Source organism: Rhinoraja longicauda, chromosome 7 (genome assembly GCF_053455715.1).
Source record: "Rhinoraja longicauda isolate Sanriku21f chromosome 7, sRhiLon1.1, whole genome shotgun sequence".
Taxonomy (NCBI): domain Eukaryota; kingdom Metazoa; phylum Chordata; class Chondrichthyes; order Rajiformes; family Arhynchobatidae; genus Rhinoraja; species Rhinoraja longicauda.
In genome coordinates, this window is record NC_135959.1 from 59,948,947 (window position 1) to 59,963,646 (window position 14,700).

Here is a 14,700-nt window from a genome sequence, read left to right on the forward strand (position 1 = left end):
GGTTCGATAAGATGTAGCAGGAATACCACATGTTCCCTCAAAAAATAAATGTTTTGACAATCTTAATATATGGAACAATCAGGATATTAGTCCATTAACAGGCCACTTAACCTCTTAAGTTTGTTCCTCCATTTTATTAGATCATTTTTGTACCTGAATTCCACTTAAATTTTCCTCTGCAAGATTCAGCTTCAAATGTTTGAACAAAGATTCTGACGATTATCCAATAAGCAACAAATCAAACACACACACAACTATCCGTATTTTTGGAAGGTTAAATATATTAACTTTGTTTTACTGGTCCAGACTAGTGAGAAAGTTGCCTGGGTTTTCCCATAAGGAGCCTGTGCCTGCATTTCCCATTCATCAAATTGCCTTTCCTGGATCTGGGAATCTAAATTCAGTAGCATAGATACTCTGGATCCAAACACAACGGGCTTGAATATGTAGGAAGGAACTGCAGATGCTGGTTGACACCAAAGATAGACACAAAATGCTGGACAGTGGGACAGGCAGCATCTCTGGAGAGCAGGAATTGGTGACATTTTGGGTGGAGACCCTTCTTCAGACTTAAATAGTGGCTGGACTCCAATAAGTGGACTAAAAGACCCACATAAAGTATTTAATAGGGACCAAAACTCCACCCTGAACTTTATCTTCTACCAAATCTGAGATACATCTGATGTATTTCAAATCTGATATGGTATTTCAATATATCTGAATATACCTGAAATTTATAAAGATTCAAGCATTATTTAATACAAATTAAAATTTAATATATTTAGAAACTATATATGTCATAATTATACAAAAATAGTGGAAAATAATGAAACTTGTTCTTCTTTGCAGTCCGATAACCCCCCAAAGGATTGAATGGGGTCTTGAATCCTATGCCTGATCTAATCTGAAACAGATGCAAACAGTAATTTCTCAGCATGAATGTTTCAGATTAACACGGTTCAATGGAGTCAAATAGTTGCAACATTTCCAGCAAAGTTTCAGCACTCCCACATTTTATAGAAGTTTGGAATGCCAGCTGTTCCATGCATAGCTGCCAGCTAAACCCCTCACCTTAGCTTCTGCTGACATTTGACCAATAATTATGCAAACACCTGTAATGATTTCCTCTTTGAAGTGCACACATTACCACTGTTCAGTCAACAATGATGTGATAAACTCTGTCTGTAGCATGGAGTTACAACATATTCTGCGACTTATACTTGACCATCTATCGTTATACTGTCACTATGTATTGTCTGATTAATAAAATCCAAAGCACAATCATATAAAAAAAGAACACCATTGCTTTGCACCTCTGATATTCATTGTCATCTCTTTAACGAGCTTCAATGCCTCGTCTGGTTTATCTTGAGCCAAGTTTCAAATAATACATCCCCTTAATTCAGTCAATGCATTGGCTTGCTTTCTCCATATTCTCAAGAGATTTTTTCCTATTATTTAAAATACATGTTGATGCCAAAAGGTGTAGTAAAAATGCATTGCTCAAACCTTGTTTGTCTGTGTATAATTTGGAGTTGACAGCTGAATTTACTTAAAAGAAACCGAACATTTGTGGCATATTTTCATAATTATTGAGGAGAACAATTCTCGAGGAGTGATGCCTGTACGTCGCCTGAATTCGACTTACTTTATCTGCTTTGTTCCACACATGTTTGCTTTGAGTACACCCTGGTTGGGCCAGAAAATAATTGAAATCTGAAGTTTTTCTCTTACAACAGCTCCAGTATTTCATTCTGGGGAAATAAAATTATTAAATGCAGATATTTAAAATATCATAAAACTTGAATTGAAAAGATATAGAAGAGTGTAGCAAAAGATAACTTAGGAAAAAATCCTGACCTTGAATGTAATCATGTAATTCTAAGTTCCCTAGAAATATCAAGGATTTGTAAATGTTTTTAATCAGCATCATTCACACTCACTTGTTTCATCTCATCTTGCACTCATCTTGTATTATTTTTAGTAAAAGTCTTGGAGCAACCCCCATTCAACAAAAGAAGAACGGCACAATAAAGCTGCTGCCTCTCAGCTCCAGTGTCCCGGATTCAATTCTGATCTTGGGTGCAGTATGCAGTTTTAACTTTGCCCAGTGATCATATGGATTTCCTGTGATATTTTTTTCCCAGATCTCAAACATTTAAAATAGTACATTAACAGTCCACTGTAAATTGTCCAATTTGGTAGGGGGTATTATAAATAGGATAAAAATCCAGGATTAGTATAAATGGGCACTTAATGGTCGACACTGATTTACTGGGCTGAAGGTTCCATTCCAATGGTTTATGATTATGAATCCCCAGTCCATTAACTCACTTGTCCTATTTGAGTTGAGTTAGTTTTCTACTTTAGCTTCAAGTGTTAAATGTGTTTACTTATAAATTTATTAAAGTGGGATATGGGCATTGTTGGCTTCTATTGTGAAACACTTTCTTTTTCCCCATTGGACATAAAATCACTGAAACAGCCACAAACAACTTATATTCACATGGCATCTTCACCACAATATGGCATTGCAAAAGAGCATAGTCAACATTTTGGTATATAATCATAAAAGGATAAAGAAATACACAAGCAAAAGTTTTGTCAATAAAATATTTTCAGTAGATTCTTAAAGGAGAGTCAATGGCTTTTTTGAATGTAATTTAGAGATTAGGTCCTTAGCAGTTCCAAACGTAAAGCAATGATGGAGCAACTAAAATCAAGGTTAATTAAGAGGCTAGAACTGAAAGAATGTTGATTATGTGGAGTGGCACATGATCCAAATGGGTGGTTGATAGTCAGAATACATTCAGTTTATTGAAGTGCATGGCTCCATGCTATATGTCTCCAAAACCATCATAGAATGGTGAAAATTGGATGTAAGACCTCTACCACTAAATTAAAGTCGGTGTGATATTATTGATATTAAATGTCATAAACATTACGCATACTTACCCTTCGTGAAAAATGGGCACTCCAGAGTGATGAACACATACCTCTTCATTGCTGCTTGTATCCAGAAAAGTCTTCAGGGATGATCAAGGACAAAATACACATACAAAAATAAGCTGAAACTAGATTTATTTAGCAAAATATTCAAATGTTTCAAAACATTTCCCTCCAAAATAGTTCACCATTGAAATTTAAATCTCCCCGTTATCACTAATTAAATAGCTAAATGGCAGAGTACATTTGAATAAATATTTCAATATAGGATAATTCTATTGAGCCATATTCTAAAATCACCAAGAATACTGTTGTCATCAAAAGCATTCTATTTCCTTTTGAATTATTAAAAAGCCCAATTATTGCTTTAACACAAATTTAAGATTAAGTAAAACCAAGATAACTTTACTACATTTTATTACTCACCCTCAGAAAACTAGTACTAGATTAAAACAAAAATCAATGTTTTAAAGTATTATTAACTATGCCATTATCAGTGCTGAAGATGTAAACTGATACATCCCTAGTTTTGGATTCTGACATAGGCATTCTTTCAGTAGGACATTGTTCATGATCTGTTTACTACCTGGACCTGCCACCCAATTAGGGGCCAAGATCCCACCATATCCATCCCAGGTATTTGTGGGTTGGCAGTAACTTCAAGAAATTCACATTATGCAGGAAATGGTGTTGGGTAGACTGATGGGACTGAAGGCTGATAAATCCCCAGGGCCTGTTGGTCTGCATCCCAGTGTACTTAAGGAGGTGGCTCTAGAAATCATGGACGCATTGGTGATCATTTTCCAATATTCTATAGATTCAGGATCAGTTCCTGTGGATTGGAGGGTAGCTAATGTTATCCCACTTTTTAAGAAAGGAGGGAGAGAGAAAACAGGAAATTATAGACCAGTTAGTCTGACATCAGTGGCGGGGAAGATGCTGGAGTCAATTATAAAAGACAAAATCGCGGAACATTTGGATAGCAGAAACAGGATCGTTCCGAGTCAGCATGGATTTACGAAGGGGAAATCATGCTTGACTAATCTTCTGGAATTTTTTGAAGATGTAACTAGGAAAATGGACAGGGGAGAGCCGGTGGATGTAGTGTACCTTGACTTTCAGAAAGCCTTCAATAAGGTCCCACATAGGAGATTAGTGGGCAAAATTAGAGCACATGGTATTGGGGGTAGGGTACTGACATGGATAGAAAATTGGTTGGCAGACAGAAAGCAAAGAGTGGGGATAAATGGGTCCCTTTCAGAATGGAAGGCAGTGACTAGTGGGGTACCGCAAGGCTCGGTGGTGGGACCGCAGCTATTTACAATGTACATTAATGACTTGGATGAAGGGATTAAAAGTACCATTTGCAAATTTGCAGATGACACAAAGCAGGATGGCAGTGTGAACTGTGAGGAAGATGCTATGAGGTTCAGGGTGACTTGGACAGGTTGTGTGAGTGGGCAGATGCATGGCAGATGCAGTTTAATGTGGATAAGTGTGAGGTTATCCACTTTGGTGGTAAGAATAGGAAGGCAGATTATTATCTGAATGGTGTCAAGTTAGGAAAAGGGGACATACAACAAGATCTGGGTGTCCTAGTGCATCAGTCACTGAAAGGAAGCATGCAGGTACAGCAAGCAGTGAAGAAAGCCAATGGAATGTTGGCCTTCATAACAAGAGGAGTTGAGTGTAGGAGCAAAGAGGTCCTTCTGCAGTTGTACAGGGCCCTAGTGAGACTGCACCTGGAGTAATGTGTGCAGTTTTGGTCTCCAAATTTGAGGAAGGATATTCTTGCTATTGAGGGCGTGCAGCATAGGTTTACTAGGTTAATTCCCGGAATGGCGGGACTGTCGTATGTTGAAAGACTGGAACGACTAGGCTTGTATACACTGGAATTTAGAAGGATGACAGGGGATCTTATTGAAACATATAAGATCATTAAGGGGTTGGACACGTTAGAGGCAGGAAACGTGTTCCCAATGTTGGGGGAGTTCAGAACCAGTGGTCACAGTTTAAGAATAAGGGGTAGGCCATTTAGAACGGAGATGAGGAAAAACTTTTTCAGTCAGAGAGTTGTAAATCTGTGGAATTCACTGCCTCAGAAGGCAGTGGAGGCCAATTCTCTGAATGCTTTCAAGAGAGAGCTAGAGCTCTTAAGGATGGTGGAGTCAGGGGGTATGGGGGGAAGGCAGGAACGGGGTACTGATTGAGAATGATCAGCCATGATCACATTGAATGGTGGTGCTAGCTCGAAGGGCCGAATGGCCTACTCCTGCACCTATTGTCTATTGCCTATCCTGTTTGTGGTAATACTGCAGTTTGACACGATACAGGACAAAGCAGTACACCTGATGAACTGCATAAACCACCCTAAAAAATTGATATTTTGAACATCAGTACACCATGGTTGCAGTATGCACAATCTACAACTTTCCGGCAAGATCCCTCCTAAGCTGCTTTGACAGCTTCTACAAATCTTCAATAGGTCCAAACGATAGATCAGAATATACAATAGCAATAAAACTCAAACTGCAATGTTTCAGGAAAGCAGCTCACCATCATCTCCTTAAGAGGAACTAAAGCTGGGCAATAAATGCTACCTTCCCCAGTAATTGCCATTGCATGAAGTGTAAAATAGAACCTTCAGTTTACACAGGCATTAAAATGGCAATAAAAAGTTACATTTATATCAATGCTTACCTTATTACAACCTGCATTTTTACAGGTGGTCCCAATCTTTATTTCTTTAGTATCTGGTCCTGTAAAAAGACATTTTTTAAAAGAAATTATAAATCATCAATTTTCTCTTCCAGAGTGAACACGGAAAAAGTACTGCTAATATATAATGTTTTTCAAAACTATGTGGTTTTCATTATGTCACTCTTCACATTTCTGCTAACAAGAGAACACATTGATAATATTTGAGAACGTCCTCTTATCCCAACACTGTCACTAACGTTTGGTATGCATAAGCAGCCGACAGTACAAATGATAAAACTTGGGATTAGCAGCATTTTAATTTAGTAGAAAATCACTTGCCTTTATTTTCTGGTCCATTATGAACAGTTAAATCTAGCTTTTCCAGTACTTTTTTCAATGCTGGAGAAACCTTTTGTTCCAACTTTACCATTGGGGTATCTGGACTAATAGAAAAAAAAGAACAAATTTGCATGAACATTATAAGTAAATTCAACTTAATTCAGGTTTATAAAAATACACATGTCACTTATCTCTATGTTTGTTTTAAATTTGTTAATAGATCTTAATTTTCTCCAAATGTTCTCTGCCCTCAAAAATCTATAGCAGTGTGACCAATACTGAACACAATATTGCCTCACCAAAGTCCTCCACAACTGCACCATAACATCTCAACTTCCATACTCACTTCCCTTACTGATGAAGGCCAGTGCCAAAGCATTCTTCATCACATAGTACACCTGTGACACCACATTATTGAAAGTATGTACTTGTGCTCCTAGGTCCCTCTGTTCCACAACACACCCCTCAGCCCTATAGTTCACTGTGAAAGTCTGATATAGGCTTGACATTCCAAAATCCAACATCTTGCACTTATCCAAATTAAAATCCACTTGCTATTCTTTTATCCACTTACCCAGCTGATCAAGACCTCACTACAATTCTTGATAAGTTCTTCACTGCCTACGATACCACCTAAATTATTCTCATTTGCAAACCTACAATCCATTGTTTTTTTGAAATGGGATCTGATCCATGGAACACTGGCACCAGTAATGGTGAAGACTGCTGTTCCACTGGGGTCTGAATTGTGCTTGGACCAGTAATCTGGAAATTGCATAAACAAAATTGTGGACAGGGCTTTAAACTAAATAAGAGGGAAGGGGCTGTTTAATAAATGAAGAGGAAACGAGTGTGAAGGCACAGGATCACAAGGGGGACACTGACAAACCAAGTATGACAGGCTGCAGCAGAAAATATAAACAAAAATATGCAACAGAGCAAATCCAGTTTGAGCAAAGTCTCAAAAAACTAACGTTTAAATGTCTTTTTGAAGCATTTGCAATAAGATAGATGAGTTGACATAATCACAGATAGCAACATACGCTTATGATCTAACAGCTATTATTACCGAGACATGTAGGGAGTGACCGGAACTGGGTGCTCCAGATTACAAGTTATACGTGGTTATAAAAGAACTGACCAAAATGGAAAGACACGTAGGAATAGACTGTGGGCCCCTAAAATGTGACTCTTCGATAGGGCAGAGCAACAATGAGGAAATATCTAGGGCATGCGTGAGCAGAACTGCAATTGTCACTGGAAATTTAAATCTATACATTGACCAGATAAACCAACTGGTCAAAGGTATTGTAGAACAATTTGTGGGGCATATCTGAGAACAGAATGATGAGGAATTAATCAGGGAAAAGCCATTTTAGATTTAGCTGCGAGTAATGAGGAAGGATTAAGAGAGCATGTGATGAAAGATCCCTCATGAGGTAGTAAATAGGAACATGACAACTAAGACAAGTGTTTGAACAAGTGCAGTGAATTAGTAGCAGGAAAGAAAGAAATGGCAGATATTTTAAGTCAATCTTTTTAAAGTCAATCTTTTGGCATCCGTCTTCACCGTGGAAGACACTGCAAATATCACTAAGATAACAAATGGTCTAATTTCAAATAATGAAGAGGAATCTGTAATGATCCCAATCACAAGGCGACAGAAACTCACAGGACGAAAAGGTAGACAAATCACCAGTACCCAATGGCCTGCATCAAAAGTTTTTAAAGGAAATGGCTGCAGAGACAAAGGTTTACATTTTTCAAATCTTGTTTAATTCTCACAGGGTACCAAAAGATTGAAAACAGCTAATGTGTCTCCCTTGTCAAAATAGGTAGTCAGAAGGTGGGGAACTTTTGGCCAATTAGTTTAACAGCAATTACAGGTGAAATATTAGAATCGATAATCAAAGCGGAAATAACCAATTGTTTAGCAGAGGTGAATAAGATCAAACCAAGTTAATGTGGTTTTATGGAAAGATTTGACAAATTTGCTCAATTTTTTTGAGAGTGTGACAATGTGAGAGTTTGGAGAAGATCATGTTGCTCTAATCAAACTCATGAGGTGCCAATCTACATAGAACAGGGCAGCAGACAGCAGGGCAGTAGTTATCACTACTGGTTTAGACCAAAGAAAGCACTAGCGATCCAGACGTTTGTGGATCTGAATGGATATATTTTAGAATCTGGGATGATTTGTCCCAATACTTATTCAGATCTTTTTGTCATTTTATGTTCATTTGAGATATCAGGAACATGCAATGGAATTCCATACCATTTCTCATGCATTCTTTAATTGTGAAAGGGTGCACGACACACACTGCCTCGTTCTCAAAAAAAAGCTCATTTTAGTTCATGTGAAGCATAGTCTTGAACCATTTAAGATGACATACATAGAAAGAAAGACAAAAAAAATCAAAAAGGGGCTTAAATTACACAAGAGAGAGCAAATATGCTTAATTGCAAAATACACCAATTACATTCCAGCAAAAAATGATTTACTGGTATATGTTTCCAAAATAAATAAAGAAAACAGAAAATCTAAATCTAAAAAAAAATCTTTTATAAAAAAAAATGAAAATGCAATCCTACTTTAAATAATAATTTACCTTGGTCTTATAATTGCTTCAACTGGTTTTCGCTTCTGAATAGCTTTCTCATTGAATTTGGCTGTGAGTAATGGTTCCGGGGAGGTCCTCACTTCAGGTTTGACTGAGTCTGGGGGCTTTACATTACTGTGCCATCCTTTGGTGCAACCCTAAATAAAAGTTAAGAACTCTATATTTCAAACACAAATTATTTAGCTTCCTTCAACAGTTTAATCGGAAATTAGGTGAAAACATAGTGATGTTAGATCAGGTCTCACCTAATATAGCTATTCCACAGTGGCACCTATATAATAAAGTACATAGAACATTAAAGCATAGGAACAGACCCTTCTGCCCATAACATTTGTGCCAAATATCATGCCAAGTTAAACTAATCCCCTCTGCCTGCACGTGCTCCGCATCCCTCCATTCCTTGCATATTCATCTGTCTATTTAAAAGCCCCTTAAATGCCATGTTTGTCCAATTCATGTTTGACAATTCATGTTTGTCCAACCTCTCCTTATAGCTAGTACCGTCTAGTCCAGGCAGCATCCTGGTAAACTACTTCTGCACCCTCTCCAGAGCCTCAACATCCTTCTTCTAATGGGGTGTCCATCACTTTCTGAAGTCGGTTCCACCTGTATAGCCTCACTGGATGAACCATCAGTATCATCTCCTCAAACTACATCTGTGACAGTCTCCATAATCAATAAAGCAACACGCCCTCCTCTTTTACCCCCACTTCTATCTTGCTTGTAGCATCTGTACCCTGGAACATTAAGCTACCTGTATCGTCCCTCTTGAGCGAAGTTTCGTCGTCAGCTACAACATACCAGCCGCATGTACCTATCCATAGCCAGAGTTTATCCGCCTTACCTGTCAGGCCTCTCACATTAAAATAATGCAATTCAATCCAACAGTCCTTCCTCGCTCTCTGCCATATTCCTGCCCATCCTGTCTACTGAACTTGCTTTCAACACTTTCCATACTGACTTCCCGCTTCTCACCTGCATTGGATCGCACCACCCTGCCAATCTAGTTTAAATCTTCTTAATCAGCCAAGCAAGGAGAACCTCATCAAATACTATACTAAAGTTCATGCAGATCACATTCACTATCCTACCCCCCAATCACATTGTTACCAGCTTTTTTTTGCCTTTTGACAAAAATAGCAACTTCTCCCGGCATCTAAGGTTCTATTACCTTGCCGGTCATGTCCATCCTCCTTACTGTAACAAACTAGACCTGTACTTTGCTCACCTTGTCTTTAAAACAACTCGCATGTCAGATGTGGAATTATCCAATAATAAGTCCCAATTCATTCTCACTAGATCCAGCCTAACAATGTAATCTGCCCTACCCAACCCTCCCCACAAAGTCCAGACTTCTCATTATTCATAATTATTTTCCAATTAATCTGAATATCTGTCATGTAAACTAAACTGGCAACATAAACCTCAAGATGTGAAACAATGAAATTCCACATGTATTACATTCATTACATCTTTTTTTAAAAAAGGGTCAGGATAAACTGCAGAAATTCAGCAAATGAAATTAGCTATTAGAAACATTGGCATTAGCCTCTATTAGAAACATTGGCATTAGCCCCAGAACTAATGATTATAAATGTGTGTAACATCAATTTTTACCAAGCGGCAGGTGATTAATATTCTAATCGATTCACCGCTGGGGAAAAACCCTTTGGATGTTAAGTGCTTATGATCAATCTTAGAAGCAACTTGATCAATTATCAATCTTCGAAGCGAGCTTCAGTTCATGGCTTACTTCAGTTTTGGTCTCCTAATCTGAGGAAAGACATTCTTGCCATAGAGGGAGTACAGAGAAGGTTCACCAGATTGATTCCTGGGATGACAGGACTTTCATATGAAGAAAGACTGGATAGACTCGGCTTGTACTCGCTGGAATTTAGAAGATTGAGGGGGGATCTTATAGAAACTTACAAAATTCTTAAGGGGCTGGACAGGCTAGATGCAGGAAGATTGTTCCTGATGTTGGGGAAGTCCAGAACAAGGGGTCACAGTTTAAGGATAAGGGGGAAGTCTTTTAGGACCGAGATGAGAAAGTTTTTTTTCACACAGAGAGTGGTGAATCTGTGGAATTCTCTGCCAGAGGGTAGTTGAGGCCAGTTCATTGGCTATATTTAAGAGGGAGTTAGATGTGGCCCTTGTGGCTAAAGGGATCAGGGGGTATGGAAAGAAGGCAGGTACAGGATACCGAGTTGGATGATCAGCCATGATCATATTGAATGGCGGTGCAGGCTCGAAGGGCTGAATGGCCTACTCCAGCACCTATTTTCTATGTTTCTATTCCAGCAGATGGAATGAAAATTCCAGAATTCCCTTAGAAATTCAAATAGTATCAAAAAATTTCAAACTCTCAATATCATTTTGCAACTGTAATCACCAAGTGATGTTTGATGTGGGATCATGTAAAATATCTGTTGTAAACTAGAGACAACAGTAGAATTTCTCTACATCACCGATACCACGACTTTAATGTAGGATTCACTCACCTCTATTATCTCATAACTTTTGGTCTCCTTTTATGTGAGAATTCAAAAATATAGCCAATGAGTTACACTAAATCATTATGCATAACCACATTTAAACTTGACAAATTTCTGCTGGCTAATATATTTGCCATCACGAAGCAGTTTTTTGTAAGTTTGAAGTGTTTATTGCCCCACAGTTGATCTTGACAAGAGAGTAATAAAATATATTCAGTAAAAGTCCATTTTTTATTAATTCTACTGAAGCACTGACAAACATCTTGGATCATATTTCTTGTTCAAACTAACATCCCTTGCATTAAGATCATCTTAATTTAAGCTTTGCTGCACAAATATATTATCAACATTCTACCTCCAAATCTATCACCACAATTTAGGAAACAAACTTCAAATGAAAAAGAATGATAATCTCTCCTCTTACCTCAATACTCAGAAAATCTGAAAAATCCGTGGTTCGTCGATTACAGCAAGACCACCCCTGTGAAGCAAAAAATATTCCTGTAAATTATGACTACTCTACAATACTTCTTTTCCTATATAGCATCAGTAATTGTCATAATTCTGACATGGAGGTGGTTTTTTAAAGAATCTGAATGGTTGTAAAATTAATATACTGCATTTGGTTCTTTTTGCTGGATGGAAGAGCAGATGCAAAAGCTTACACAACTTTCCATAATGAGACTTTGACGTGGCTATCTATCAAAATGTTCATTTTACTTTGAACATCTTAATTTCCTCAGAAGTTTAGTTTTTTTCTCCATAATGCTTCTCATCAAAATTCTCTGTGACATTTTTGCATAATGCAAGCTCCACTTTAAAGAATAATGTCATATTTAAATATGAAAAATATTACAGAATGTCTGGTGGAAAAAAATTATGGCATAAAAATCACAATTTGATTTGCTAGACTGATGTAGATCAGTCAAATGTAATTGCCCACAAGAGAGAAAAGCTTTTCCAATAGGAAGAAGCAGTTTAATAAATCACTAATACCATACAGTAAACCCTCATTTTGACAGACCACGGGGAAGGGAAATTATGTCCGTTCTTGTCGATTGTCCACTATAACTGAGTAAGGGATTACCTAGAAATAGTGTATAGTTAGTATAAATAGTAGAAACAAAGAACTGCAGATGATGGTTAAAACACAAAAGAATACAAAATGCTGGATTAATTTATCAGGTCAGGCAGCATCTTTGAAAAACATGGATAGGTGACATTTCGGGTCGAAACCCCTACTTCAGACACTCAATCTGGAACTAGCCACGGAATCCAGGTTAGTTGAGGAATGAACCGGTGGAGTAATTGCATTCTGGACCACAGGCGGCCGGAATTCTGGTAAGGGTCACAGTGGTCAAGGAAGCTGTGTGGGCCGGCAGTGGTGGCCGTAGGTCCGACCTGGAGGCAGCCAGAATGGTGATGCAAGCTGGCGTCGGCAGCCCGGCTTAGCGGTGAGAGTAGGTAGGTCCAGCTTGGAAGCGGCCGGGGGTGGCAGTGCGGGCCAGGGCTGCTGACCCTTGAGGTCATCTGTTGTACTTTTTTCACTTCCAGTTTTATTCCTGCTCTCCCTACAACAATCAGTCAGAAAGGACCCAACCTGAAAGTCATAGTTTCATGTGTCCATTTTCTCCAGAGATGTTGCCTGACCGGCTGAGTTCCTCCAGCATTTTGTGTCTATCTTTGGTATAAACCAGGATCTGCAGTTCCTTTTTATTATAAGAAAATAACTGCAGATGCTGGTACAAATCGAAGGTATTTATTCACAAAGTGCTGGAGTAACTCAGCAGGTCGGGCAGCATCTCGGGAGAGAAGGAATGGGTGACGTTTCGGGTCGAGACCCTTGTTCAGACTGAAAGTCATGTGTCCATTTTCTCCAGAGATGTTGCATTGCAGAAATTAAATTCAATATGTGACTCAATGGGGCAACAGTACATAGAGGGATATAGAGAAATAAAAGGCCACCTCCAATGTCCACAAGATGGCAGAGCAATGTTATAATGGTTGCTACGCAAGGAATGGAGCACCATGACACTACCCAGATACAAAATATTTGCTGTCTATTCTGCTTTGCCATCTTAAGATAATCTTGAATGTTGTCGTCCACATCAAGCATGGTGCACCATGATACAATGGGTCACCCTCTGGATATGCAAGTATTAGCAATTACTTTCTAGGAGCCATTTGGTGTGAACAAAGTCTCAACATAGACTGCAATCCTTCAGTTTAAATTCTGCAGTCCACCATTTCTCATCCTTATGGCCCCACAGAGCGATTTAGGCAACAGGGGAATGTGATGTGAGTGAGGTAAAAAAAAAAGAGGAAAAGAGCCAAGCACTTGCAGGATCAAAATATTGGATTTTTTTTTAAAAATGACACAAAATTACCAGTTTCAAGCCTCTTTTTGTGCATTTCAAAGTAAAAACAGACATTACAAAATAATGTGAATATGTCACTGTATATTAATAACATTTAAGTAAATTCGCACATAAATTGATAATCAGCCCAAAAATGTGGTAATTGGTTTTTCTGCTGTGTTTTATATTTTAACCTCACCTTAATTAATTTACTTATATAAACTTGCACTTAAATTTAATATTTACTCATTACAGTTCCACCACTGATTTTCTGGCACTCTTGGTTCCTGAGCTTTTCTGGTTTATCCAGCTGGCCAAGGAAGTCGGCTATGGGGATAGATGTGCTGGCTCCAGTTGGGCTGGAGTTCCAGAGCCCCGGCCGCAGGTTGCAAGTTCGACCCATCGTGGAAGTCCCGATGAGGTCGAGATTGGCCGCCTTGCCCAGAATAGGTGCCACATTTTCGTAAAGACTTCCAGGGTGCGGGGGATTTCTCGTGGAGCCCCTAGCGACCTCTAGTGGAACCTTAGTGTTCATTACAAGTTCATACATTGTTTATCTTCTTTTTTTTCCCTCCTTTTTTTCGATCCGATTTCTCCGTTGGTAAACGCGATTTTGGCAAAGTGAAAAACGCGAAAATCATGCAAAAATACAGAAAATGGATTTTTAAAATGTGGAAATCCGCGGAAACGCAGAAAATTCACATGCCTGGTATTCCTGTGCAATAGTACTTAATAATGCTGACAACTCTGAAGCTAAACCTTGAATAGCACCCAGTTCTTATTGGCAAACCTAATTGCCTTCTGATGTTTTGTCAATGTGTACCTCTAAGCAGTTCCAGCTGTTAATGTGGAGCCTTCCGAAATACATAAATGTTTGGATTAGCATTTACATAAATGTACTGCCTGGTGAAAAGAGAACAAGTTTTATCCAAATTTGAGGTATTATCATGGACATCTTGCACACCTGATCTTTTAAAGACAACTGCAACATTTGTTAATCTAATAACCCTCTAGAACATTTGTTAGATTGGAATCTTAAGAAGCATTACCTACCTTCAATGCATCATGAAACACGGGTACTCCAGTGTGGTATGTACAAGCATCTTTAAAAAAAATCAAAAAGTCAAGAGTTTTAGTGTCATATATGTCCCACATAGAACATTGAAATTCTTACTTGCAGCAGCACAACAGGATATGTAAACATAGTACACTGTAAATAATATAACGGAAAAAAAAGTTCAG

General features: G+C 38.3%; 1 protein-coding gene across 1 annotated transcript in view; it reads right to left on the reverse strand.

Annotated features, from left to right (window-relative positions):
- The window catches only part of chordc1b (cysteine and histidine-rich domain (CHORD) containing 1b), a 32,861-nt gene that overhangs the window by 10,911 nt on the left and 7,250 nt on the right, over nucleotides 1–14,700 (reverse strand). Inside the window, exons 2-8 of the mRNA XM_078402693.1 lie at nucleotides 14,512–14,561; nucleotides 11,526–11,582; nucleotides 8,595–8,743; nucleotides 5,986–6,089; nucleotides 5,647–5,705; nucleotides 2,956–3,026; nucleotides 1,649–1,754 (exon numbers count right to left, since the gene is read on the reverse strand). Coding sequence (XP_078258819.1) covers nucleotides 1,649–1,754; nucleotides 2,956–3,026; nucleotides 5,647–5,705; nucleotides 5,986–6,089; nucleotides 8,595–8,743; nucleotides 11,526–11,582; nucleotides 14,512–14,561 — 596 coding nt within the window. The remainder of the gene's footprint in view (nucleotides 1–1,648; nucleotides 1,755–2,955; nucleotides 3,027–5,646; nucleotides 5,706–5,985; nucleotides 6,090–8,594; nucleotides 8,744–11,525; nucleotides 11,583–14,511; nucleotides 14,562–14,700) is intronic.